We start from the raw sequence: 27,240 nt of genomic DNA, 5'->3' as shown, positions 1-27,240 counted from the left end.
GCAAGTAGCAAGGACAGATCTGTGTGGAGGTGGAAGGGTGGAAGCTGGGAGTAGGCTGGTGCCATGATCCAAGTGAGCCAGGAGAGAGGCAATGGCAGCCTGGGCCTGAATGGTGCCCATAGAGGGTGATAAGTGGGCAGATTCTAGGCTTGGTTGAAGGAGGAGCCACAGGATTTACTGGTGGAAACAGGGCTGGTGCTGAAACCTTCTGGCAGGGCTTGTATGAGGAATAAGAGAGGGTGATGTTAGCAAGGCTTGGAAAACTGTCAAGTTGGGTTTCCCTCTCCATCTCCCGTGTTCAGAGATGTCTGGCCCAGCCCATCCTCTGGCTGAGGGCCAGTAATAAACCTCTGGGTGTTTGTTTGCTTGTTGTTTTAAAATATAACATTTTGCAAAAGTAGTAGAATCTCATTCCTTAAAAAAGAAAAAAAAAATCATCAGGCACGAATGTATAGTGAAAAACAGTCTCCTTCCTAGCTCTGTCTGTCTCCTTCCTAGCTCCCCTCCCCAGGGGCAACCATTATTATTTCTTGGGTATCCTTCCAGAGACATTTTATACATATATATAAAAACATATGCACATATATTTGTGGGTTTTCTTTCTATTTTTACACAAAATATGTTGTGCAAATATGTAGGTTGCTTTTTTCTTATAATGGCTTTATTGAGATATGATTCACATACCACACAACTCACCCACTTAAAATACAATTCAGGGGCGCCTGGGTGGCTCAGTTGGTTAAGCATCTGCCTTCAGCTCAGGTCATGATCCCAGGGTCCTGGGATCAAGCCCCCTCATCAGACTCCTTGCTCAGTGGGGAGCCTGCCTCTCCCTCTGCCTGCCACACTCCCTGCTTGCTGTCTCTCCCTCTGTCAAATAAATTAAATCTTTAAAAAAATACAATTCAATGGATTTTGGTATATTCAGGCTTGTGTAACCATCATCATCACAATAAATTTTAGAATATTTTCATCACCCCAGAAAGAAACTCCATACTCATGAGCAGTCACCTCTCCTCCCCCGACCCCAGGTCCTGGGCAACCACTAATCTGCTTCTTTCTCCATAGATTTGCCTTCTCTGGGCATTTCCTGAACATGGAGTCATACAATATGGGACCTTTTGTGTCTGACTGCTCTTAGTATGGTTTTTCAAGATTTGTCCACGTTAGAGCGTGTATCTCGTTCGTTATGTTACCAAATAATAGTCCATGTATTGGGCATACCACATTTTATTTATTGATTGAACAGTTGATGGACGTTCGGGTTGTTTCCACGTTTGGGCTGTTATGAGCAAAGCTGTTCCAAGTGCTCGAGTTCTCGGGGATATGCTTTCAATTCTCTACCGCCTAGGCGTGGAACAGCTGGGTCATATGGTAATTCTATGTTTAAACTTTTGAGGAGGTGCCAGACTGTTTCCCAGAGTGCTCACACCATTTTACAGTCCTACCCGTAGGGGACGAGGCTTCTGATTTTCCCACGTCCTCGCCAACACTGACTATCTTTTTGATGAAGGCCATCCTCGGCGTGTGTGCAGTGGTATCTCATTGCGGTTTGGATTTGCACGTCCCTGATGATTAATGATGTTGCCCTTCTTTTTATGTGTTCGTTGGCCATTTGTGTATCTTCTTCAGAGGAATATCTCTTTAAATCCATTGACCATTTTTAATCATATTATTTGTTGTTTTGTTATTGACTTGTAAGTCTTCTTTATATATTGTAGATAAAAGTCCCTCATCAGATATATGATTCACAAGTATTTTCTTCCAGTCTGTGATTCTCTTTCCATTTTCTTCCTTTTTTTTTTTTTTTTTTTTTTTTTGGAGTGAGCCTTATGTACAACATGGGGCTCGAACTCACAACCCCCCAGATCAAGAGTCATGTGCTCCTCGGACTGAGCCAGCCAGGTGTCCCTCTTTTCATTTTCTTCATGGTGTCCTTAGGAGTGAAAAACTTTTTAATTTTCATGAAATCCAATTTGCCTACTTTTTCTTTTGTAGCTTGCACTTTTGGTGTCATACTTAAGAAACCATTGCTTAACCCAAGGACATGAAGATTTAGCCCTATGGTTTCTTCTCGGAGTTTTATAGTTTGAGCTCTTACGTTCTTCAGGTGGTTTTCCCATTAAACAGAAAATCTCTGTATGTTGTGCCAGTGCATAAGTAGGTCACAACATAAAGAACTTCCATTTTTTTTTTTTTACAGCTGCATAGTATTCGCTTTCATGGATGGACCCTAGTTTATTTACCTGGCCCTCTGCTAATGGACATTTAGGTTGTTTCCAATATTTTGCTCTCACAAAAATACATCAGGGAACAGCCTTGACTATAGATGGCCATTCCTCACCCATGTGGGTTTATATCAAGGAATAGAATTGCAGGTCCGAGGGCGATATGTCTTTTGGTCTTCAGTAGCGCCCTCCACTCCTGGCAGCAATGTCTCGAATAGGAACCATTAATGAATAACAATGGTTACTGTATCTTGAGTGCTCACTATATACGGACACTGGCATCCCCTCACAGTGACCCTCACAGTCAGATTTGAATCCTCCCCTTTTCGGTGATCTGAGGTCCTATGGTCTGTCCACCTCCTGCACCTCTGACTTCCCACCATCTGATCCTCCCTGTGCCTTCGGAGTGCCTCGCACCCCTCCCAGCGGGACTCCTGGAGGAATGCAGACTCTGCATGTGGGGCCTGGCACATCTCTTTCTGAGACCACGCTCACTTGTGCAGAAGGCAGAGGCTGGCTGGTCACTAGGGAGTCTTGAAGGAGCAACTAAGGTATGCTTGGCACAGTCCCCAGAGGTGAGAAGTGGCCTTTGCTCTCCAGCTGCGTCCCTCCGTGTAAGCAAGGCAGACAAGTCTCAAAGATAGACTTCAGGAGATGCGGTCTGACTTAGGGGTTCAGGGGTGTAGCTGTGGGTCAGGCAAATGTGGGTTCAGGCTTGATTCCTCCCCGTGCTGCTTTGGGCAAGTTATGGCCCTTCTCAGTGCCTCCCTTTCGTCATCTGTAAAATGGCATTGTGGGTAGTACCTCCTGGCGTCAGACCCCACTGACTCTATTGTCCTGATTGGGAAAGTGCTGTAGGAAATCAGAGGCAAGAAATGTGGCGAAGGATCAGGGAAGTCTTCATGGGGGAGTGGGTAGAAGGGCATTGGAATGGAACTCAGAGGAGGGATGGCTCAGGAGCCAGGCGATGGCATTTCAGGCAGAGGAAAGCCAGGCTATCTCCTTGGAGCAGGACTCCCCAAACCTCATTTCTTCTTGAAAGTAGCCTGGAACAGTGTTTAAGAATGAGAGTTCTGGGGCTGGGCTGCCAGGGTTGGTCTCTGGTCCAGCCACTGATGAGCTGTGTGACCTTGGTCATGCCACTTAACCTCTCTGGGCTTTAGTTTCTGCAGCCATGGAAAGGAGTTGTTCATATTTCCTAGGGTTACAGTAGGGAGTCAATGGGTGGGTGCCTGGAAGGCTCAGTCAGTAGAGCATACGACTCCTGATCTGGGGGTTGTAAGTTCGAGCCCCACACTGGGTGTAGAGATTACTTCAAAAATATTAAAAAATCTTTTTTAAAAAAGTAAATGAGTTATTATATGTAAAGCACTCAGACCAGTGTTGGCACACAGTAAGTCCTCAATGAATGTTAATTTTTACAAGGAGGAAGGCAAGGTATTAGATTACTCTGTTTCTCAGGTGAGAAAAATTAAGGCCCTCTGCAAGTGTGAATGCCCAGGGTCACTTTGGAGTGACTCAGGGGTTCATTCATTCTTTTATTTGTTCAGTAAATGTTTCCTGAGCACCTACTTTGTGCCAGGCTCTGGGAGATACTAGGGATCCAGGCAGTGGTAAACAAGATAGCCTCCACCCCAGAGAACTTCTGACCTGCCCACAGGGTGCCCTTCCGAGGCCAGAAAGGATTCAGGATTTTTTTTTTTTTTAAAGATTTTATTTATTTATTTGACAGATAGAGATCACAAGTAGGGAGAGAGAGGAGGAAGCAGGCTCCCTGCCAAGCAGAGAGCCCGATGCGGGGCTCGATCCCAGGACCCTGGGATCATGACCTGAGCGAAAGGCAGAGGCTTTAACCCACTGAGCCACCCAGGTGCCCCAGGATTCAGGATTTTAACATGAAGTGTCCAAAACCTGGACAAAAGGATAACAGGAGTCAAAATGACCTGCTTTACCTCACCCTTCCTACAGATGAAGCAACTGAGACCCAGAATAGGGAAACAGGAGCCAGGCCACGGGCCCCTGAGTGCCGGTGTGGGCCTCTCTCCAGTGCCCTGCAGGCGCTGGGACAGGAGGTCAGGAGCAGGGGAGCTGGTAGAAAGCAGCTGGATTCTGGCCATAGCTTAAAGGTAGAGTGAACAGGATTTGCTGGTGGGTGGGAAGGGCGTGGGGGCACATGAGAGAAAGCAGGAATCCAGGAGGACTCTAGGGATTGGCCTGAGCAAGTGCAGATAGAGGTGGTTTCTGCTGCGGGAGAGCTGGGGGCTGGCTGGGCAATGGAGGGGGTGGGGGTGGTCCAAACACTTGTTGGGTGGGTGGTTGGATGGATGGATGGACAGATGGATAGACACTTTTCCCTGGCCCTCCAGAGGGGCCCTACTCACTCGCTTTCAGGTTTGTCCAGCTAACCAAATGGAGGCAGAGGAGAGCCCCAGGCTGGAGGTGTGACCTTCCTGCCGGAGGCTACAGATGGACAAGGCTCAAGGTTCAGGTCCTGAGGCCACCAACATCAGGAGGTTCCATCCAAAGTTCAGGGTTTCTCCTTCCATGAAATGTCCCAATTTTTAAGTATCGTGATAAATTTGAAATTGTAATAAATCTCCGCATACCCCCCCCCCCAAATATGTCCATAGGCTCCATTTGGCCTATGGCCTGGTTAGGACATCTGGTCTGTGGGTCTGGACTCCGAGTGCCAGGGTCTGAGTCTGGCTCTCTCTTCCCAGCTTGGGTGCCCTTGGGCAAGTGACTTAGCTTCTCAGAGCCTCGGCTTTCTCAACTGTAAAATGGGAACAATAATAGTACTCACCGCCTGGGCTCATGGTAAGGGCTTTCTAGCTGACAGCGAGGATGAAGCGCTATTTGTGACGGATTTTATTGGTGAGCAAGGCGGACGACGCTGAAAAAGAGCACTGGGCTCTGGGGTGGTATCCCGCCTCTCTCTAGACAAGCTCTGTGACCTAGCACCAGGTTTTAGACCTCTCTGAGGAAGAAGTGTGTTGTTTCTGGAGTTGGGCAATGGCCAGCAGGCCTGCTGAAGCCTCTGAGTCCTCACCCACCACTCTCGCTCCCTGCCTTCTTCCCTCCAGCCTCACCCACCCACCACCTCCCAGCCCTCCACCCTGCAGCCAGAATGGTCTTTCAAAAGCACAAATCTCAGCATGGTCTTTCCCTGCCTGGAGAAAAACCATGTTGGCTCCCTGCTGCCTTTAGGAAAAAGCCCAAGAACCTTAGCCCGGCGTGAGGAGGTGGGCGACCTCACCTCTCTTATCTCCTTCCACCAACCCTGCTTCCACACTGGCGGCACACAGCCCCTCACCCAGCTCTGCCCGCCCACGATCCACCCACCAGTCCCTGAGTGCTGCCCCTTCCTGGATCCAGCCCCTTGTCGCCCGCAGTGACCGATGGCTTCTCCACGGTCTCCCCACATTCCCTATTACCCTTTCTTCTCTGCAGCCCATTTTCCACAAGCAGCCAGAGGGATCCTGAGAAAAATGCAATTTGGATGGTGTCACCTGCCTGCTTAAGACCCCTCCCTCCGTGGCTGCCTGTTTCTCTGTAAGGGAAGCCGCGAGACCTGGCCCATCTCTCCAGCCACGCTGTACGGTTTCCCCGCTGTCTGCTCCTCATGGCCTCAGGCGCCCGCTGTGGGCCTTTGCACATGCTGCTCCCCTTCCTAGAGGCTTTCCACACACAGGAGGGCCTCCCTGACCACCAACCCCCGCCCCCCGGCCCACATCTCGCCCACCTCAGCTCCCCTCTCAGGGTGCGAATCACCTGTTCGGGAGGCAGGGCCTGGCACTGGTACCCGCCCTTTCTGTTGGCAAAAACGCCACTCACCTTTCAAGGCCCAGCCCGATGTCATCCTCCCTGGTGAAGCCTTCCTTCTTTAACACAGTCCCATGCCCCAGCCTGTTTTGGATCATTCCCTCCCGGCATCCCCGGCTGGTGGCGGAGACGGCTCCATCCTGGCTTCCTGTGAGCTTTCTTTTCTCTCTTTCTGTCTCCCACACCCAACATTATAATTATCACTGGGTGGCGAGCTCCTCAAGGCCCAGGAGCCTCACGGTGAAGGGCGCTCATGGTTACTGAACCAGTGCGGGCCCTGTGCTCAGCACCCTCCTGCATTTTCTGCTTGAATCCTCATGACCCTGTGGGGTCAGAGCCCCTGAAAGCCCCACCTTGAAAAGAAGCCAGTGGAGCTTGGAAGGGGGTTAAGTCACGTGCCCACTGTCACCCTGCAAGTCTGACACCAAGCTCAGCCTTTAAGGAACAAGGGCAGTACCGGACATCCAGCGTCTCCCACCGGCCAGGCGCCGGCTGAGGCCTCCCCAGGTGTTTCCACCTCACAGTGCCTTTGCTCCCGACTCCACTGTGTGTGTGGCTGGGGGAACAGAAGCACGGGGAGGGTAAGTAACTCCATGAAGCTCCAGAGCAGGGCTTGAACCTGTGTTGTCTGGCACTGGGTCGTGGTCGCAGATCTCATGCTGTGCTCGCCATCAGACCCTCCTCCCTCTGACCCGCCTGGAGGCTTCTCTGTATCTTGGCACCCCGGACACCTGGAACAGCAGGCAGCCCCCAGGCACCACTAGTTAGTGAGTGCGTAGTGAGGAGGTAGGTAAGTGGTGGACACGGGACCCTGCCCCAGCCATCCCAGAGCTGTGTCTGGAAGTTCAAAGATGCGGCAGCCCCTCTCCCAGGCTCGGAGCTCCCCCCACCCAGTTGTCCAGACAGCCCCGGGGAAGGACCAGATCCATAAACATGAGGCTCCACTTGGGCACAGGAGGGGCTCTGGGCACTGTACAAGTCCTCAATATTATTGCCTTATTGTCATTTAAATGGAGCCTGCCTTAAACAGGCCACCCAGTTCTAGCCACCAGCGCTGGACAAAACCCCCATTGAAAAGCCAATTACAATCACTCCATCTAAATTGTCATGGATTTGTATAGAAAATTACATCTCCATTTAGTCCTGAAGCGACGTCCTGGGCATGGACAGAGGGGAGGCTGGCCCATTTACCCCGCCGGCTCAGCGCGGGTGCCGGAGGCAGAGAGAGAGCCCAAGCTGCCGGGGCTTGGCCGGCCTGGGGAACAAAGGGCAGTTTGTGGGGGCCTGGAGAGAAGCTGGGCCTCTCAGGGCGGCTCGGATTCCAGGCCTGGGCCGATGGACCCTGCCCCGCCAGCTGGTCTCCCCTGCTGGCGGCTGTGGCCAGACGAGCTCCTGACAGCCGGCTTGGGGCGGCCCATCAGCCCTGCCACCATCCAGGGCGGCTGGAGCTCGGCTCCTGTCCACACGGCCGTGAAATGAAGAAGGTTTCAGCCGGGGAGCACTGGACCGGGATCCCAAGAGCTCAGATTCATTCATTCTTTCATTCATTCACAAGTTATTAAGAGCCTGCTGGTGGTGTGAGCCGCACAGTAGCGTAGAAACGAGCACCAGCTTCGGAGTATACTGGGTTTGATTCCAGGCTCTGCCCTCAGTAGCTGTGGGGAGAAGGCTACTTCGATGACTCCTTGAGTTTTGAAGTTGTGGGGCACCCAGTATGTGCCAGAGGATGGGATAACATGGTCCTTGGTCGTGCCCTTAATGTCCAGCAAGGGTTTACTGTTTCCCAAATGATAAGCGTTCTGAGGGGCACGAACAGGGCCTGACATGGGATTTGGGGACTTGCTGTGTATGTAGGCAGTTCAGAAGGATCTGGTCCTGCCCAGACAAATGGCAAGGGCACTCCAGCCAGACGCAACAGTATGTGTGGGTAGGGGCGCGGGCGGGTCGTGGGGCAGGTTGGAGCAGTGAAGGGAGAGTGTGGCAGGGGACAAGGTCAATGGGGGCACCCTGAGGACTCCAGGGGTGCTCCCCCGAGCCTCCGTTTCCTCATCTGCAAAAACAGGAACAATGACCTTAGCTGCCAGAGCCCGCTAGGGCTCGGGCTAGGACGAAGGAGATTATGTATATGGGCTCTTAGCCTGGCGCTGGGCACAGGATGCCCCTGGCTAACTGAGATAGCCTGACTTGGATGGCGCTCCCTAAGTCTGAGGGCAAAGCCCACTCCTCCTGGTCCTTTGGGGTGACGGCTCAGGGGCTTTGCATGCATTAGCTCCCAACAGCCCTGTGAGATGGGGCTTTTACAGATAAGGAAACTGAGGCAGCACCACTGGTCAGCTAATGATTTGTTACTATTTCCCTTATTCCTACTATGGGTTACCCAAGGCCTGGCACAGAGCAGATCCTCATGGAGCGTTTGTTGAATCAGTGAACACATCTGGAAGCGGGGTGCTGGGCAAGAGAGGGAGCTCTGGGGGCTCTCCAGAGGCTTCAGGGCTCTTCAGGGGCTCTCTGTGTGAGCGTCTCCACGACTGCGTGTGACAGTGGGATTCCGAATGTGACTCCATCGACTCTCCGATGACTGAGCTCAAGGGACTGTGTCTGACAGTGTCACACACTGGTCTCCCGGAGCCCTTGCCCAAATGTCCAGTGGCTGTGGGGACTCTGTCAGAGTGACTGTGTGTGTGACTGTGTCAGACTATATGTCACTGCCTACGTATGTCTGTCTGGGCCCTCAGGGACACTTGGCACCCTTTCAGGGACGGGTGGACTGGCAGGCCTGGAGGCGACTGTGGGGCGGGGCACGACAGACAGGTTCAGAGGTGACGAGGGCAGAGCCCCATCCTCCCCCACCCAGCCTTGCCAGGCAGACAGGCAGATGGAAAAAACGTTCACACCCGGGGCAGGCGGGCCGGTGGCTGCCCCACCAAGGACTGCTCTGTGCTCGGAAAACAAGTTCTTCTGGTATCAGCTCGAGTTTGGCAGGAAGTGGCTTTTGGGTGGCAGGAAGCTGGATTCAGCTCATATCAGCCCCGGCCGAGGGGCAGGAGAGCAGTTATCTGGGGTTAAACAGAGTCACCGAGAAGCGGGGCCCCAACGCCCTGTACCCGATAGAGCAGAGGGCACAGCCCACCCCTCCTGGTCATTTGGGATGATGGGTGGGGAGGGGGAGGCCTTGTAAAGAAGACCTGCTGCCTCTCACATGCTACTAGGCCCCGAATCCCAGACGGAGCTCCTCCTCTACCTCCCGTGACCCCCATTTAGCAGATGTGCAGACTGAGACTCCGAGAGGCAGTGGCTGGCCGGAGGTCACCAAGACAAGTGGGGAGAAGGGGAGGAGGGACACTACAGGAAATGTGTAACTACCTAGAGACAAGAGAAAAACCAGGACAGAGAGCAAAGAGGAGAGGGGAGATGGGAACAGGACAGGGCAAGTAGTTGGAAGGAATGCAGAGAATAATGAGACTAGGCCAGTGGGAAGATTTCGGGTTGCCCACTGTGTGCCAGGCCCTCCCAGGAACATCACAGCTGACCTTCGGATCCTGATCCTGAACCCATTTCCCAGAAAAGGGCCGTGAGACCCCCAGAGCCTTGCCAGCTTAGCCATACCTGGAATCTAGGTCTGATTCCAAAGCCCATGTTCCTTCAGCCCATGCCCCTGTGCTCAACTTCCAGGAAAGGGAAGCGACTGTAACCAAAAGGGGTGCCCAATCTGTTTTTCTGGGTATCCTGTTGCGGAATTCACCCAGTTGGCCCATGGAGAGTCAGGGTTCAAACCTGCGCAAAGTGGCTGCAGAATCCACGTGCTTAACCGTGTGACGGGGTGTGCCGAGCACTATGCCAGAGCAGGCAGAGAAAGCCAGGGTTCTGCCCTCAGGCTGGGACCCAGAAGGTCCAGTCGCTGATCTGAAGCCCCAGAGCTATACCTGGAGAGAAACCGAGAGGGTGTCCGGCCCTGGACACTCTCGTGCCCCTCCACTCAGCCCCCACTGGAGCCTCTAGGGAGTGGGCCACTAGTCCTTCTGTTCTCATCCCAAAAGCAGCACCCAAGCTGTTCCCTGGCTAGGATGCTGATTTGAAGCTCAGTTTGTATGTCGTTTGCACATTACTCAGTGCATGTCAGAAGGTACGAACATCTCCCTTTCCCAGAGAGAGCTGCTGGGCCCCCCTGCCCTCCTCCAGACAGCAAAAATGCCAGCCGGCTAGACAGGGAGCTGCGCCCTGGCCTCTGACAGCACCCGCCTGCTGCCACCTCCCCCATTCCCTCCTGGAGCCAAATTTAGGCAGCTCTGCTACTGAGAGATGAGGAGAGCAGAGGCAGGAAACGGTGAGGTTGGAGGCAGCCCTGCCTTGGCCTGCACAGGGTGGGGTGGCCCCAGGGGTACCCCTGTCCCTAAAGCCCTTGGCCCAGCCTCCCCCTGTCCCTCCTCCCACAGGAATGCAGGCCAGGTTGGGAAACGCAGGGTTCTCAGCTGCAGCCCAGGGTGCTGGCTACTCTGGCCATGAGGGAGGAGGGAGAGATGGAGGGAGGGAGGAGGTCATGGCCAGGGCAGTGGGGAAGGGATCAGATAGCCTCCTCCAGCCCCAGACACCGGCTGCCACTGGGGACAGGAGCCTGTTCTGCTTCTCAGCACTTCCTGCCCCTCCTTCATGTGCCCACCCCAGATCTGATTCTGGGGTGGGGGGCAGGAGGTACAGCTGGGCCTTTGGGGACTGAAGTCCCCCCAAAGGCTCCACCAGTCTGCTTCCTCCTTGGGCTAGACTTTAACCTTGGTGGTGTTGGTCTTCCTACCTGTGAAATGGAAAGGTTCGCCTAGAATGATTTCCAAGTGGCTACCCATGCCAAGAGCAAGGGGTTTCTGGGAGACCTGATAGAAATTAGGGATGTGGTAATGGCTTTAGGCCTAGGAGCTTCTTAGAATTTTCAGGTAGGGCTCCTCACTGATGTGGGTGAGCTGAACAATGAAAGACCCGGGCTGGATTCCAGCCACCAGGAACCTGGGGGTGGAGTTAATAGTGCCCAGTAGCTGGGAGCATGGATCCTGAGGTCTGACTGCCTGGGTTTGAATCCCAGCTCTACCACTCATGACTGGGCAAGTTGCCTTAGCTTTCTGTGCCTCAGTTTCCTCACCTCTGAGATGGGGGTAATAAACCTCCCAGAGCTGCTGGGAAAGTGAAATGAGGCAGTGAATGTTTGGCACACATGAAGTGCACCACGATGCCAGCTACCAGTGTGACTGTTTTGTCTCCCTGAGCGTTTGGGAGGCCCGCGGGCCTCCCCCCCCCCCCGCCCAGCTATAACGGATGTGGATGCGATGGGGAGGCGCTGTAGCTTGATGGTGAAATGGGCATCGGGATGGGGTTCAATTCTGCGTGACCCTGGGCAAATGGCCACACCCCACTGCGCCTTGGGCGGGGAACAGCAGAGGCTCCTACCACACAGGGTCTGTGAGGATTACACAGATCGGTCTTGGCACAGCGCCTGGCACATAGCGGGCGCTCCCAGAAGGGGAGCTGGCCAGATCGAATGGTACCGGCCCGCACAAAGGACAGGTGGGCAGCGTCCCCAGGGGGAGGGGGCAGGAGGGTAGGAGGGCGGAGGACCGGGCAGGCGCAGGGCAGGTGCGCGGGGAGTGGGGAGGCGGGGCTGGGAGAGGGGGAACGCGAGGGCGGGCGCGCGGGCGCGCAGCAGGTGCGTGTGGAGTGGGCGGGGCTCCGCGCGGGCGGGGTCTCCAGGTGAGCGGACGCGCGCCTGGAGGCTGGTGACAGGGGGAGGCGCGCCGCCCTGGCCCACCGCCGGAAAGCGTCCCTGTGTCTTTAACGCCCTCCTCCCCGCGTCCCCCCCCGCCCCCTTTGTGCGCCCCCCCCCCCAAAGCAGGGCTGCAGCCGTGGAGCCGTCCCCCCTGCACTGACAGCTGGTATCTAATTACTGTGTGAGAATGGAAAGTCAGGCTGTCCCAGCTCCGGGGAGAGGGGATTAACGTCTCCTGCAGAATACACTTCCTCTGGTGGGTTGCCATGGTTACTCTCATTACCTGCCTGCCCGCGAGGAGCCCGCGCGAGCCGCTCCAGCAGGCCCTCCGAACCCGGGCCCGGCGCGCGCGCACCTCCCCGCTCCTCCCCGCTCCTCCCCGCCCCTCCCGGCCGAGGCGCACGCGCGTGCGCCCTGGGGGGAGCGGGAGCAGCCTCACCCCCCGCCCTGCGCCCCGCCCCCCGCCCAAGCAGCTGTCAGCGGCGCGCGCGGCCCGGCCAGCCCCTGCGCGCGCTGTCAACAGTCATTAGCGCGCGGGCCCTCCCCTCCCCCTCCAACTCCCCCTAACCCCAACCCTAGCGCTGGGTGGGGCCCGCACCTGGGGCCTCCGCTTGTTAGCGCGTCCCGCCGCCCGCCGCGGCCCCAGAGGGACCCGCCCGTAGGGCCTGCTTGGCTCAGGACCTCCCCCTTCCACCTAGAAGCCACCCCTCAGCGACCCCATTCCCTGTCCTTGGCCAAGGCTCCCGAGGGAGGCGGGTCCCCAGAGTCCTGGAGCGCGCCCCTTCAGAGTAGTAGCGACAGAGGTCATTTATGGGTGTCTTGCTCAGGGTGGGGGCTATGTGTGCCCCATTTGGATTCCTACAGCCATCCTGTCACATTGTGTCACCGCAACACAGGAGGAGACTGAGGCTCAGGCCAGCCGTTTGGCCAGGGTCAGGGCTGGATTGTCTTCAGGCCTGTGACTTCACCCCAGGGCACTTGTGCATCGTAGACACCCCCAGGCCACAACCCCAGCCAGGGCCCCTACCCTGTCCTGCCTGACAGTGCCCTTGGCTGCTCCCTCCCTCCCTTAAACTGGGGTCATTGCTCCCCCTCTTGCCAAAAGGGGGACACTTGGGGCTGCTGCACCCCTTTCTCTTCCCACCCTCCTCCCATCCTTTCCAGATATTCCAGAGCTAACCAAAAAAAGGGGGGGGAAGAAAAATATTCACAGCTGTTGGAAGGATATGGCATCCCTCAAAGGTAGCGCTGTCATTGGGGGGCTGATCCCAGGCACCTTCCTGTGGCCCGGGGTGTGCATTTCGGTCCCCAGCGTGATTTGAAAGAAGATGGAGGTTCAGCGAAGCAGAAAGGAGGTCTTGGAATATGTGAGGCCTGTTCCAGATGGCAGGTGCGCCGCGGTGGCGGCTCGGCAGTAGCAGTTGGAGATTGTGCGCAGGGGTGGAGAAGAGGCAGGTGCTACACTGAGTCCTCAGCGCCTCGTTTATGTATTTATTTATTTATCGGGGGTGTGGTCTCCTCCCTAGCCCATCCCAGCCTCCAGAGCTCATGGCAGCTATGGGTCCCAACATTCTGGTGCAGATCTCTGTTTTGGAGGGTTACTTTTTTTTATTTGCCTGGTTTTGGTTTTGGTTTCCAGTGCACAGTAGGTAGTATTTATAACTGAGATATTCAAATGTCGTCCTTGTTCTATTTAGGCAATGCCCTCCCCTCGGTCACCCGACTCCCCGGCTTTATGATGACCAGCTTTTCTTGGGGATTCTAAGAAGGAAATTTCTGGATATTTGGGTGCGGGTCTTCCTTCTGGTTTTCTTCTTTTCGGTCCCTCAGCTCATTGTGGCTTATAGGTTTCCTCTCTGCCTCTCTCCTTTCTCTCTGAGAACCATTTGCAGGAGGCTGACTCCTCTCCTTGGGTCTTCTTCCAGCCCTGCCAGGAGCTGGAAGGAGACTTTGTAAGAACCGCCCCCCCAAAACTGGTACCTGCACCTGCAAAACCTCAGCCCTGCCTGAATGTATTACAGTGTGACTTGAGAGGCAGGAGGAACAGCCAGCCACAGTTCCAGAAACTGGAAGTTGCATGCAGCTGATATTTGCAGCAACTTTGGCCTGTGATGGCAACCACTTAGCCGGCTGGCCCCGATAGGATGGAGAGACATCCTCACATTTGCCTGAGCAATCAGCCCCCTGAAGTCCCGGGCTCCCACATAAGTGGTAGCCAAAGGTATGTCCTCCATTGATGGCAATCTTGTTGATTTTTATGCCTTATCAAGAGTTGGATCTGAAATGCACCAAAAGGGCACATCCTGAGGACTTTCTGTGTGGTTTCTTCCTCTGCCGAAGGAACCCAGTTGAGAAATGTCCCTGCTATTTAGCCACATCCTCTCAATCATGGCCTCGTCGTTGCTGGAAGGCATATGCTGCTAATAATATGGTGGGGGGTGCCCTAACCGGCCCCCTGATGGCCTGAACCGGTGAGCCCACCTTGATCAGTGTGTAACTTACTACCAGCAAGTGGCTTCAAAGTTCCAACGGAAATGACAGAACTGAAATCCATTAGCCGTGGGACAGGGGTATGTTTAATTGGCTTAGGGGAAAAACAGGCAACGTAGCTCACCTGAGGGAGGCCACTCTGGCAGGGACCTGGCAGGGACCTGTCTCACGACCTGGCCAGGTCTGCTCATCTCCCTCGTCTAGGCTTGCAGCCCTGGGGGTCATAATCCTGCTTGTGCTGAGCGTTCAGATCATTTGAGGAAACTGGGAAAGCCAGAAAAGACCGGTCAAGGGATGACCTGCTTAAGTATTAATTAACTTTGCCAGGGAGAACCTAAAAATCTGATGTCAGGTTGCTGAGCACTCCTGCCCTTTCTTTCCATAATCTGCATTAAGTCACTGGGCAGGTGTTTTGAATTTATAGTAATGTTGCCCAGTAAGGTTCTTTTGTTCCCACCATTGGAAAAATTGGCCTTCAGCTGAGAAGAAAAATATTAATATTAATATTAATATATTAGGCCTAGACGCACAGAGCAAGCATCTATTTAATGAGCCAACTAGTTACCTCTCTATCTATGGAGACATTCTAATCAGCAGTTCTCAAAATCCGGTGCATCTGAATCCTCTGGGGGAACCCTAGTAAAACCCCCAGAGAATGAGATTTGGTGGGTCTGAGGCAGGGGGACCTGGGAATCTGCATTTCTATTCAGTTGCCAGGTGATGCTGACTCTGATGGTCTAAGCACCACACTCTGGGACCGCCCTTCTAAATACTGTGAAACATGAGCAGTATGTAAACAGACATTTGGTGATTTCCTCAATAACTTGCAACCTGGCCTTTAGTTTGGAATCCAGATGGGCTGGTTTCAAGGAAGATGGTGATGTCCAGGAAAGGTAGTATGAAATTTTTAAAACTCCATGAAATTTTTACAGCTCTTGTCATGTCTGGTTTTGTTGGCCTGGGTCTGGCTGGCTGTTCTGGAGTTGGCTGGTTCAAAAGGATGTAGTGTGTTGCCATGACAATATTCTTCCCCAAGCAGGAAGGCCCCTAAGGTTGGTCCTGCACAACTGACCTTGTATTTCTCGTGGCTTTTCCCTTGGGAGTTTCAGGGTTCCGATCCGTCACTCCTGGTTGGCGTTCCCAGGAACCTGGGGAGAGTCAGGAGGCTCTAGGCCCCATCTTCACTCAGCCTATAGATGAAGTGAGCTTTCTTTTCTTTGTCAAACCAAGGCCCAGCTTGCTTAGGGCCATGGATCAGATTAAGCTAATTTGGGTACAAAGCAGAAGTGGTTGGCAGGGGCATCCCAAGGCCATGGGGAAGGTGCTTTCTGCTCCTTTAATTAGCAGCTCTTGCCTTGTAACACTGAGTGTGGATTCTCAGCTAAGGAAGGCATGCCTCTCCTGCAGCACTTAGCATGAAGGTTAGTACCTCCAAGGATGCCGGGCATGGCAGAGATGTCTGTCGCACGTGACTGCCGTGGGATCCCTTTGTTCTCTGCCCAGGGTTCTCCTTGAAGGACAGGCAGATATCCTGGTGTTCTTCCCTTAGGGTGTGGCACACATGGTGTCCAGGTGGCCACAGCTCACCAGAGGACAGTTCAACGTGTGACTCTGTAGACCTTGTGTGGTTTGCACTGGGGTTGCTACAAGCCCGCTCCTTTCCTGTGTACGTCCCTGCAGCTGAGACAGACCAATTCGAGGACCCAGGTTTGAACATCAGGGGAGATCTCAATAGATTTTCAAAGAGGGAGTTACTAAAAATGATCCCTGGAGAGTTTCTCTGGGATAATTTTACGGTTACATTGGACCAGGTGCAAAGCTGGTGGGTACCCGTGTCTGCCTTCGAATGGAGATGGGAGGCTGGGACAGAGGCCTGGCCCTGGGCCGTATATTTTGCTGTTTAATCTGGGTTGGTTAGTTACACGTTGGCTCTAGGAAAATTTTTGTCAAGTTTGTGTGACAGCCTTCGTGTGTTACTTAGGAAGTAACATCTTAAGCATCTTCTCTGATAGTGGGTCTTAGCTTGGGGGGACCTGTGCTGTAACCTGAATGGATCGGAAGGACAGGAGCTAAGAGCAGATTCCTAAACCCAGAATGTCCAAATTCAGTGAGTCCAAAGGGAAGAGATGAATATTGATAAGCCAGATGCCTGACATACGCTCTTAACATAATCCTTGAAATAGCCAACTAGGACGTTTTAGGCCCATTTCCCAGGTGAGGAAACTTGAGATTCGAGAGGTCGAGAATTAGGGCACCTGGCTGGCTCATTTGGTGGGGCCTGTGACTCTTGATCTCAGGGTTGTGAGTTTGAGCCCCACATTAGATGTAGAGATTATTTAAAAAAAAAAAAAAAAGGTCAAGAAGTAACCTGCCCAAAGTTACCAAGCTGGTTAGGGCACACTTCCCATCTCACCCACCTAAAATACTGTCTTTCATCAGATTATTTTCTTTCTCTATTCTCTCCCACCAATTTTATCTCCCCCTTTCCAGAAGTATCTGTGTTCTGGCTTGAAACAGTTTTATGAGCAGAGAGATCTATTTGCTTTTAAGCAGTTAGACCCATTATTATGCCTCTAGATTAGGGTTATCACGATGTTGTGGAACTATCCACCCTGTTACACTTTTCTATATTTTTTTAAAATTAATTAATTAATTTATTTATTTACTCACTCACTTATTTGGGAGAGGGAGTGTGCATGCAAGCTGGGGGTGGGAGGGAGGAGGGAGAGGGACAAGCAGACTCCACACAAAACACAGAGCTCAACGCGGGGCTCAAGCCCACCACCCAGAGACCACGACCTGAGCTTAAATCCAGAGTCAGATGCTCAACTGCCTGAGCCTCCCAGGCGCCCCTAATATACTTTTTAAATTAAAGCTTAACAGACCTACAGAGAAGTACACAGATTGTAAAGTGTTCAGATTAATGGCTTTTTATAAAATGAACCCACCAGTAAAACCACCACCCAGATTAAGAAATAAAAACCCAGTTACATTTTCATGCTTCCGATCCTTTTGTTAGTTTTTGCCAATGGGAACCTCCGGCTAGACATATATTCTAACTGGGCTGTCGTAATATTTGCCCCCCCCCCAACTCCGTCATGGCAGTATTGGAAGATCCCCTAAAATGCTGGGTCAGCTAATGAGTCTGTTTGTCACTAGTGAGTCCTCTTTATAGATGGCCCAGGACTTCAAAGGGAACTTCAGACACCCCCCAGGAACAAGGTAATGGTAACTCCTGAGAGAGTTTAAGAACAGAAGAGTCATGGAATTTTACAGCTCAATCTCATAAGTGAAACTCAAGGAGGCTGAAGAATTTGCCCACAATCTCACATAAGGGAAGTAGCACCAACAGGCAGCGATTCCTACACAGTGTGCACACGCTCGTGCACACACACACACCCATGCATGCTATCTGAGAAGTCCCCATTGAAATGGATCCTGACTAGGAAGGAAGCCATTGGCAGGAGGGTCTGTAGGGGCCGATGAGGTCACCCCCGCAGAGGCTGCCCATTAGCTCTAGAACTTGGCTCCTTCCACTCCAGATGCCCGGCTGCCCTCAAGGGGGCCACTGGCAAAAAGACACCCATCATGGCATGTTGGGAAAGTTGCTGGATGAAACCAAACCCTGTCTATGGCCAGAATGTTCTGTGAGCAGGTGTCCCATTTAGCACCATCTCTCTTTTCCTTGGACTACAAAGACAGAGGTCCCAAACCCACTCTGCCACTTACCAGCCCCTATGCCGCAGGCGGGTCCTGACCCTGACAACCTCCCAGGCTTGTTGCGATGTTCCGCCCTATCAGAGCTGGGGGAAACTTTGCAGACGACAAGGCACTCTGTAATCATAGTACTTATCCAGCAGGTCCTATGGGCCGGGCAGGCGGCTAAATGCTGTAGGGGTATCTCCTTTACTCCTCTCCGCAGCTCATATGGGAAAGGTGCTTCTGTTAGCCCCATTTTCCAGGTAAAGGACTTGAGGAGTCGAGAAGCAAAGTTACTGCTCGGGACCACACAGCCACGTCAGTGATGGGCCCCATGCCGACCGAGGGAGAGTTTATGTCTAAGCGACCCTGCCTGCCTGCCGCTTACAAGCAGTCAGTCATTTGGTAGCTATTTTTTGAGCCTGTTAAGTATCAGGCATTGCTCTAGGTGTTAGGGAGGCTGCCTGAGCCCACATACGAAGCCCACACCCTCCCAGAGCTGACGTTCTTGAGCCATGAGCAAGATCCTTTGGGAAAGAATTCTCTGAGAGGTTTGTGTTTTTGGACACTTTTAGAGAGAAGCCTGCCTCCTTTCCCCCCAGTCCTCCCTCAACACACACACACACACACACATCTGCTTGCTCTTCATTGTTGAAGCCCCCCAGAGTTCTCCAATGAGGGAGATGAGGGAGATGATGGCTGAGAGCCAGGTGTCCCCAAGTCTGTGTGTCTCTGACGCCGTATGAATAAAGACCTCACCAAGCAGTTCACTCCCTGAGGGACCCCAACCGCACCCCCCAGCCTCATGCCCTGAAATTTCCCTGTTCCCGCCCAGCGCCGCTGGTGGGAGCATGGCAGGTGTCTGCCCAGCAGCAGGACCCCCATCTCAGCCCCGGCGCACCTTCTCAGGGCCAGCAGACAGCACTCAGGCCAGCCTGAAAGGAGGCTCGGGGGCCCCCTTGCTCACGAGGCCCTGCCACCTCCACGTGGCCTTGTGTCTGTTATTCTCTGTATCTCCAGACACAAAGGGCCTGGGTCTGTTGCGGGTGCTCAGCTGCCAGAGCGGGGAGGGCGGGCAGGGGTGACGAGCTTTTCAGAAAGGCCAGGGTAGAGGCAGGAGTCACCCAGGTGATCCAAGCCGTTCCCCGGGGCCCCCTGCCCAGGACCACAGTGAAAGGTTGCTGCTAATTGGCGAGCCCCTGATGGGCTACATCTACTTAGCACCCCCCTCCCCAGAGACTTCCAGGATGGTCTTGGCACGGCATGTGATGCGAGAGCTCCCCGCCCGAGTCTGGCACAATCTGTCTGAAATTGTGAACATGGAGCCTCTTGGTTTTTTAATTTGTAGTTTTGTTGCTGTCGTTCTCTGCCCATTGTTTCTGGGAGATTGGTACCAGTGGCTACCCTGACTCTGGTGCCCCCAGCCCTGGGACCCTCTCAGCAGGCTCCTTCCACGCCCCCGGCCCTCCAGACCTACCACTGGAGGCCTTGCGGGTCAGAGAGCAGCGCCGTCCCTGCCCCCGCCCCCCCCACCCTTTGCCAGGCCTCAGGGCCCAGCTCTCGCCCCGCGCCGTCATCCCCGCCACTGACACAGCTTGTCCGCCCTGTCGCAGGGGGCAGATGGCCTGTCGGAGCCGGAGGGCATCTCTCTGAAGCGGGTCGCTGTGGTGGAAGATTTCTTTGACATCATCTACTCGATGCACGTGGAGAGCTCGGCGGAGCCAGGCAAAGCCCCCAAGCACGCTGGGCAGAAGAAAACCTACCGAGCGGTGAGATGTCTGTCTCTGGGCCTCTGTGGGCAGCCCCGGGCCTTGGCAGGAGGCCACGGGCTCCGCACATGTTGGGCGGGGGCAGGGCAGGGAGCTGAGGCGTGATGAAACGGCCTTTGGGGACCCAGGGGGGCACAGGGCAAGGGCACGGCAGCCAGAGATGGCTCAAGGGGGGCCAGGGGGCGGGTTCTGTGGTCTGAGCACAAAGGAGAAGCAGGTTGAAGGGGGTGAGGGAGGGAAGGCGAGGGATGAGGGCAGGAGCAAAGCCCTCCTCTTCCCAGTTTCTGCTTCACTTGTTCCCTCCCCCCAGTCCCCCTGCAGCCTGCTCTGGGACTGTGGGGGTAGGGGTGGCCAGATAATAAGACTCGAAAGAGCGAATGCTTCCACGGCATTTACCGTGTGCCAGGCCTGCCCTAAACGCTTCCTGAGTGTGTGAGTTCATTCGATTCCCTACCCCCGTGTGAAGTCCGGACTGGAAGTTCCCCAGGGGAAGTCTGGGGACAGGGGCCCTACCTCCAGGGAGATCACAGTTCGACTTGGGGTGGGGAGCCTGAGAGCAAAACCAAGACATGAGAACCAGAAATACCTCCAAGACTAGCTTTGAGGGAACAAGAACCCCCAGGGCGTTCCGCAAAGGCCTCTCTAGAGACTGATGTTCAGTGCTAAACCAGGGGGCGCTTTACAGAGAAGATGGCATTATAAGCTGGCATTCTAAGCTTGGGGAGGCAGAAGGGAGCAGAGACGGTGGGAAACGTCACACATGGGGAGGTAGAGGAGATGGGGCCAGAGCAGGAGGGGCCTACCTGGGTTCCGTTCCCATCCCCCTGTTCCCTGCCATTGCCACGGCTCAGGCGTACTCTGACCCTGGGACCCACCACTAAGTCAGTAAAGCCAAGCACTCTGACCACTAAACCAGTAAAGCCAAACATCTCTTGGGATGGAGGCACTATGGTCCCATTTTGCAGTTAAGGAAACCAAGGCCTGAAAGTTGATCTACCTGTCTAAGGTCACATAGCACTTCAGTGGCCGTCAGCTGGTGTCCTCATGTCCCCTCTGTGTTGACGCTCTTTCTCTGGCTTCTTAGAGAACTGCCCCTCTCACCGGGCTTCCCTACCCAACTCCAACCCCACCCCCACCCCAGCCCCCAAGGTCTTCCTATAAATAGCCTTGGACTGCTGTGGAGGTGGCCTGTATATTTTCCCATATGGCCTTGTTTTTTTTAAATTCCAGCCATCTGGTTTGTCCTTGTCCCCAGAAGGTGGCCTTTGCCCTAATTGAGTCTTATGGATGGACCCATGTGCCCAAGAACCTCAGAAGATGAGGGGCTGGGCTGAAGGGAGGCCGGAGATGATTCTACCACCTGCCCTCCCCCTCCTGCTTCTCAGTGCATGTGTGATGGGACAGGGAATCCTGAAGGTGTTCCCCCCAGAGGGTCATAGATGAAGGGGGAGACGCCTGAGCCAGAGCCTTTGTGGCCCCTTGGTATTCATGAGACCTAGCACATCTTCTCAGTGTTCAGTCTGCCAGTGCTGGGCAGCCCAGCACCTCCCGGCCACAGCCCTCTGAGCCTTCACGCGGACCAAGGGTGCATATATGAAGCCAGGGCTCCTGTGTTCTCCATTTTACAGATGAGGAGACTGAGGCTCAGAGGGAACACATAATCTGCCTTGAGGTCGCCCTACTGGTGTTCAGAGCCAGGCTGCTGGCCCCAGAGCCCATGCCCTGGCCACCTCCCACTCCTGCCTCTCTATAGTCCCCCGCTGTGGTCGGTTAGTAAGCCCGATGACTTGCTGTTGTCAAGGTAAATGGGCTTGGGCCAGCCAGAACACGTGATTTCCCTGGTCTCCTTGATGACCAGCACCCAGCCTCGTGCCACAGGCACTCCCAGAGTATTTATTTATTTATTTTAAGATTTATTCGTTGGAGAGAGAAAGAAGAGAATGAGTGGGGGAGGGGAGGGACAGAGGGAGAGGATCTCAAATACTCCCTGGTAAGCGAGGAGGCCAGAGCCTGAGCCCTGATGCCGGGCTCCATCTCACAACCCTCAGATCATGACCTGAGCCCAGAGTCAGAGGCTTAACACACTGGGCCCCTGAGGCGCCCCTCCCTGGGTATTTAGGAAGGCAGGGTCTGCAGCCTCGGTGCTGTAGAGAAGGCAGGGCTGGACTGGTCCCACCAGCCTCTGTGTCCCTGGGCCAAGCGGACGTCCAGCCCTTTGCTCTGCACTTCCTGGCTTCTTGTCCATATGCCCGCCGCGTGCCCCACTTCCCGCTGCCCAGCCTGGAGCTGGCACATGACTGGCAGCGGGCCAGCTGGGCTGCGCACAGAGCTGGAATTTCAGCAGCAGGGCCAAGGCTGAGTGGAGCAGGCCAGGGCCCTCCTGCCGTGGGTGTGAAGGCCAAGGGGGCTGCTGCACCTCCCTCCTCCCCGGTGTGCCTCCTCTCCCTTCCCCCTCCTCTTCCCCATCTGTCACCCTTCTCTTGCCACCCTTTTCCTTTTTTGGGGGTGGGGGTGGTGCCTGGAGGCTTTTGTCCCCCTTCTTTTCATCTGATCCCATTTTCCTCAACCCAGGCCTAGCTCTTCAGTTCCATCCGTGCCCGCCTGGGAAAGAGCCCCCAAGGAAACTCTGTGCCGACGGCTGCAGAGAGGCTCAGCCTGGCACCGTGGGGTTTGCATCAGGCCCCTGGCTGAGGGTTTTTGGACCTTTCTCTGTGTGTTTTGCCAGACCTGAATCCTGGGACTGCCTTGCCATCTCTAGGCCACTGGGGGCCTTCCAGATTCTTACAGGCCTGAGGTGTCTGCAGGAAGCAAGGGGCTGGAAGGGAAATGGGCAGACTTGTTCAAGGGCATTAAAGGAGGCACATTCTTCTGTGGGAAAAGGAAGCTTCTGGCACCCACCAGTATCCAGCAATAGATCAGAGAGAACAGGTAATGAGCTTTCTGAAACTGGGGGTATGAGCCAGGGATAGATGACCATTTACAATGGGCAATGCAGGGGATTCCCATCTGGGGCAGGAAGTCCCTGCCGTACTTTGCCTCTGATGCAGTGTGACCAGGCGATCCAGAGGATCCCCAGAGGGACTTGCCCCTGCCCCTGGGGTCTGGGGAGGGTTCCAAGTGGTTCTACAAATTCCCTGATCCTACACAGAGGACAGGTCCTTTTTCAAGGGGCTTTTTTTTGGAGTCTGTACCCATTTGGGTTGGAGCAAGCTCTTTGCTTCCTTCCTCTCTCCCGGGGTGCCGGTAGGCTAGGCCGAGCGGCGGAATCTGGATCTGGCCGCCTAGAGCACATTGGAGTTGGGGCCAGATGTGGTCAGCAGCTGCTCCAGGCCCACCACGTGCTAATCCACCGCAGGGCAGCAGGAGGATCTTGTAAAGTGGTGCAAATCCCCCCAATTGGCCTCATCTGTCCTTGTCGGCCCCGGAGCTAGGGAGCGAAAATGGGGCCTTACAAGTCAACGACTCTGCAAATAGCTTCTGCTCTCCCTGCCCGTGAAATCTCCCTTTGTTTTACCACCAGGGAAAACGCGAAAGGTCTCAGTGTCCAGGCAGGAGGCCCCAAGTGCAAGGCAGCAAGTTGCTGGGGGAAGCGGGGGGGTGGGGGCAGGGGTCCTGGGGCTTCCCTTCCTTGAACACAGCATCTCTGTCTTTACCTGTTTCACATTTTGACTTCGCATAAGAGACCATTTCCAGGGCGCCTGGGTGGCTCAGTGGGTTAAAGCCTCTGCCTTCGGCTCAGGTCATGATCCCAGAGTCCTGGGATCAAGCCCCGCCTTGGGCTCTCTGCTCAGCAGGGAGCCTGCTTCCTTCCTCTCTCTCTCTCTCTCTGCCTGCCTCTCTGCCTACTTGTGATCTCTGTCTGTCAAATAAATAAATAAAAATCTTTAAAAAAAAAAAAAAAGAGAGAGACTATTTCCAGAATTGTGTCTGGAGCTCCAAAACTACCTGAAAACCACCCTCCTATTGACTAGGGAGGGCACAAGTGAGGATTGTCCTCCTCCTTTCAGCTCGTCCTGGGGGCCTATGGCCTTGGACCTCTGTGTGGTGGAACAGGAATAGAGGTCCCATTTCTTATGTGTACAAGCCAGGAGAGTGAAGGCTGAAGGCCCCGCGGGGCCCCTCCTCCATGCCGGCCTCTACAGCAGCAGAGAGCTGGGCAGGCCTCTGCCCCCCACTGACTCCCCCCACTCATGCCGCCCCAGCTGTTCACGAGGCTGCAGACCTTCCAGTCCCCCAGGGCAGGGCTTCCAAGGGCTTTTCCCCCAGCCTTCTTCAGTCCACCCCACCTGCTCCTGTGCGGCACCCAGGGCCGGAAACCACACGCCCAGCGCTCCCTGTCCCGTGGCCCGCCAGCCAGCTTGGCACACTGCTGGGATCCCTGCCAAGGCCAGGAGAGCCGCGGCTGCCACTCTGGCCCCTGGGCCGGGCCCTCTCCGGGAACTGCACCTGGACCCTCCTCACCAGGCCAGGAAGGCCCTCCTAGAGCGTCAGAGAAATGATTTCTCTGCCCAGCAGCCGATTAGCTCCACAGAGCGAAGTCGGGCTGTTCCTATGGCAGCAATGTCCCTCCTTTCCCAGCAGACTGTGACGCTCCTCCCCCCAGGTCCTCAGCTCATCTCTTGGAGGTCTGACCTGGGACGCCACACCTTGTAGCGCCCCGGCGGGGCTCACCTGTTTGCCCAGCTCAGCCAAGGTCCTGATCTTTGCTGGGCGGACACCCTGCACCCTTGCCCCTTTACTCCTGCCACCATTGGCCCTTCAGCCCCGAAGGCCTGAGAGGGACGTGCCACCCCTGAGACTTCCAGGCAGGTTGGGCTGGGGATGAAGATGTCTCTGTGTGTGGCAGGAAAGCCCCCATCCCGGAGCCCTTAGACCTGAAAGGACGGGCCGCCTGCCCTCCCATCCACCAGCTCCAATCAGAGCGCAGGGCTTTGCCCTTGTCCCTGACCTCCAGAGGAAGGCAATCAGACAGGGAATTTGGAAGGGAGATAACTCATCAAGGAGCCTGCCTGCTCCGCAGAGCATCAAATCAGCTGAGAAATAACAATTGTGTCACCAAAATTAACTCTGCCTTTGCAGCCGGCCACCAAGCAGGGGTGGCCCCCGAGCTCCACAGACCAGCTGAGCTGAGGGCACAGCCTGAGCTGGTCCTCTGAGGGCCTGGCCATAGCCCTGGTACCCTGCCCCGCACCCCCCCGCCCTCCCACCCCACCCCCCGTCCCCCCATCCACTCTGCCCCACCCTACTCCACCTCCCGACCACCACAGAGGTGGCACAGGGCCCTCGTGCATCCCAAAGGAGCAGACCTTGTGCTGTCCTGGAGAGCAGTCCCCTCCCTCCGTGGGCTGACCAGAGCCCTCGGCCAACTTTCCCGGCTGGGCTGCGGGGAGGATGGTGGAATGCTGGGGTGATGCTGCCCCTTAGTGGAGAGGAGCGGGACAGCCTGGGCTCTGGGAAATGGGCGAAAACCAGCAACTGGGCAGCTACCAGTTTCAGCCAGCGAACCTGGGCCTAAGAGGCCGCCAAACCAGGGCAAGTACGTTTCCCAAAACCCAGAGCAAGAGGGTACGTCTGGGCTTCTGGGCCCACAACCCCCTCCTCCACTCCCAACCTGTTTCTTGTATTCCCTCCCACCTACTTCCCCCTCCCTTCCCGCCTCCCTTCCCGCCTCCCTGGCTAGGTGAGTACCCCTGGAGGCAGTCGTGGCGCAGTGTGACCTGGAGCGTTGGCTTTGGTCTGCCACTGCCTCTAACAAGCTGTGTGGCCTTAGGCAAGTAGGCCTACCTCTCTGAGCCTTGTGATCTCACCTGGAATGTGGGGGTCCTTAACAGCGCGTCCAGTTTGAAAATTTGTCATCAGACCCTCACAGCGCTCCCTAAAATGTTCTCGATCTGTGAGTGATTGCAGGAAGACCTTTTACAACCTTGGGCTCCGTCCATAGGCCCAGAGCTGGTAGATTCATGGGTCTCAGTTATCCATCCCTAAGAATGGAAATTGTTTCACCCTCCCCTGGAGCAATGTTTATATATACTCATTTTTCAGGAGCAACAATTACATGCTCTGAGAGGAGTATTACTTATTAAAACATAGGTTAGATAATGTTTCGTTGTTTGTGCTTTCTCAATTTCTAACTCTTTTATTCAAAATTTTTTAAAAAGTGGTTTTCCATAAGAGTACTAACTCATTTCCATGACTAAGAATTGAGGACACCTGCTCCTTGCTCCTCAAATCCCTTCCCTTTCTTCAAGGGCCAAGCACCTGCCACCAGCACACAGATCTTGACGACCTGGTGAGCAGGCGGCCCCCCCTGGTCCCATATAATGAGCAAAGCTTTTCTGTCCCCAGATTGCGGAAACCTATGCCTTCCTCCCGCGAGAGGCCGTGACCCGGTTCCTGATGAGCTGCACCGAGTGTCAAAAGAGGATGCACTTTAACTCCAACGGCCTGGAGCCCAAAGGTAGGGGAGGAGTCGGGTGTGCTGGTGGCTCGGAAGCTGTGCAGGGAGAGGCCCTCCCACCAGCATGGCCCGCCCCTTGCTGGCACAGACAGAAAACTACATGGCCAGCGGCTGTCACAATTCCCAGAGGCCAGTGTGGGTCCCTGCCCAAAGGCCTCATTTTCTTGTTGTTGTCTCTTAACTGTAAGAAAAATGTCAAGTTTCCTTAAAAAGCCAATGGTACGTTCCTATTGCTCATCAAGACCCTCTTCTCCCACTGATGTTCCTGATGGAAACAGATCATCTCGCCCTCTTCCCTAAGCTCCTTCGTTCTTGTCACCCAGACCTCGCCCTGAGCGGTGTCCTCACGGGTCTGGTCGCACTGACCTGTCTGTGAGCTCTCAGGAGACAGGAGCACGCCTCTCGCCACCTGTGCCTTTTTACCCTCGAGCCCCACACCTACCAGTAGGGGGTCCTCCCTGAGTGTTCCTTCCCTCCCTGCAAACAACCAGGGAATCTGTGGGGATTACTTAGAATTTAAATGCCCGGAGCACTTGTGACCAGCGGAAGTGGGTCCCTCGGACAGATGTCCATGCCCTCCAGCCCTGTCCTCCCCGCTGAGATGCAGTGCGGACCCCCACTTCAGTCCCATCACTACCTCAGCCTGAGCATCCCCGGAGGCCCCCAGTGAGTGTGGGGTCCGTCTCTTCGCGGGCGGCTTTGGCACAGCAAGGTGGACTAGAGCATTCGGCCGGTACGATCATAGCTCTGCCCCGAGAGGTGGTGGCCAGGTGGGCCGTTTGTCAGGGCTTCCAGGCTGCTCCTGGCCCTCAGGCTGTAAAGGTGGCCAAAGTCAGCGGGTGCTTCTTGCCTGAGGATGGGAACAGACTCAGAATGAAGGGCCAGCCGTGCGCTCGGGTGGTCCTCTGGTGGCGTCCACCGCTTCTGAGGAAGGAAAATCAACAGAGCTCAAGTAGATGACGACAAAGAAATCATAGTGTAGGTGTCAGTGGGGTGTTGTTCTGTTTTGTTTTGTTGTGGGTTTTT

At 54.8% G+C, this 27,240-nt stretch overlaps 1 protein-coding gene across 1 annotated transcript in view; it reads left to right on the top strand.

Moving 5' to 3' along the window:
- NOL4L (nucleolar protein 4 like) overlaps positions 1-27,240 on the top strand; it is a 130,691-nt gene that overhangs the window by 30,524 nt on the left and 72,927 nt on the right. Inside the window, exons 2-3 of the mRNA XM_045980606.1 lie at positions 19,602-19,757; positions 26,103-26,214. Of these exons, the coding sequence (XP_045836562.1) occupies positions 19,602-19,757; positions 26,103-26,214 (268 nt within the window). The remainder of the gene's footprint in view (positions 1-19,601; positions 19,758-26,102; positions 26,215-27,240) is intronic.

Source organism: Meles meles, chromosome 16 (genome assembly GCF_922984935.1).
Source record: "Meles meles chromosome 16, mMelMel3.1 paternal haplotype, whole genome shotgun sequence".
NCBI lineage: Eukaryota > Metazoa > Chordata > Mammalia > Carnivora > Mustelidae > Meles > Meles meles.
The sequence above is the reverse complement of the archived record's forward strand: the minus strand, read 5'-3'. Positions and strand labels throughout refer to the sequence as shown.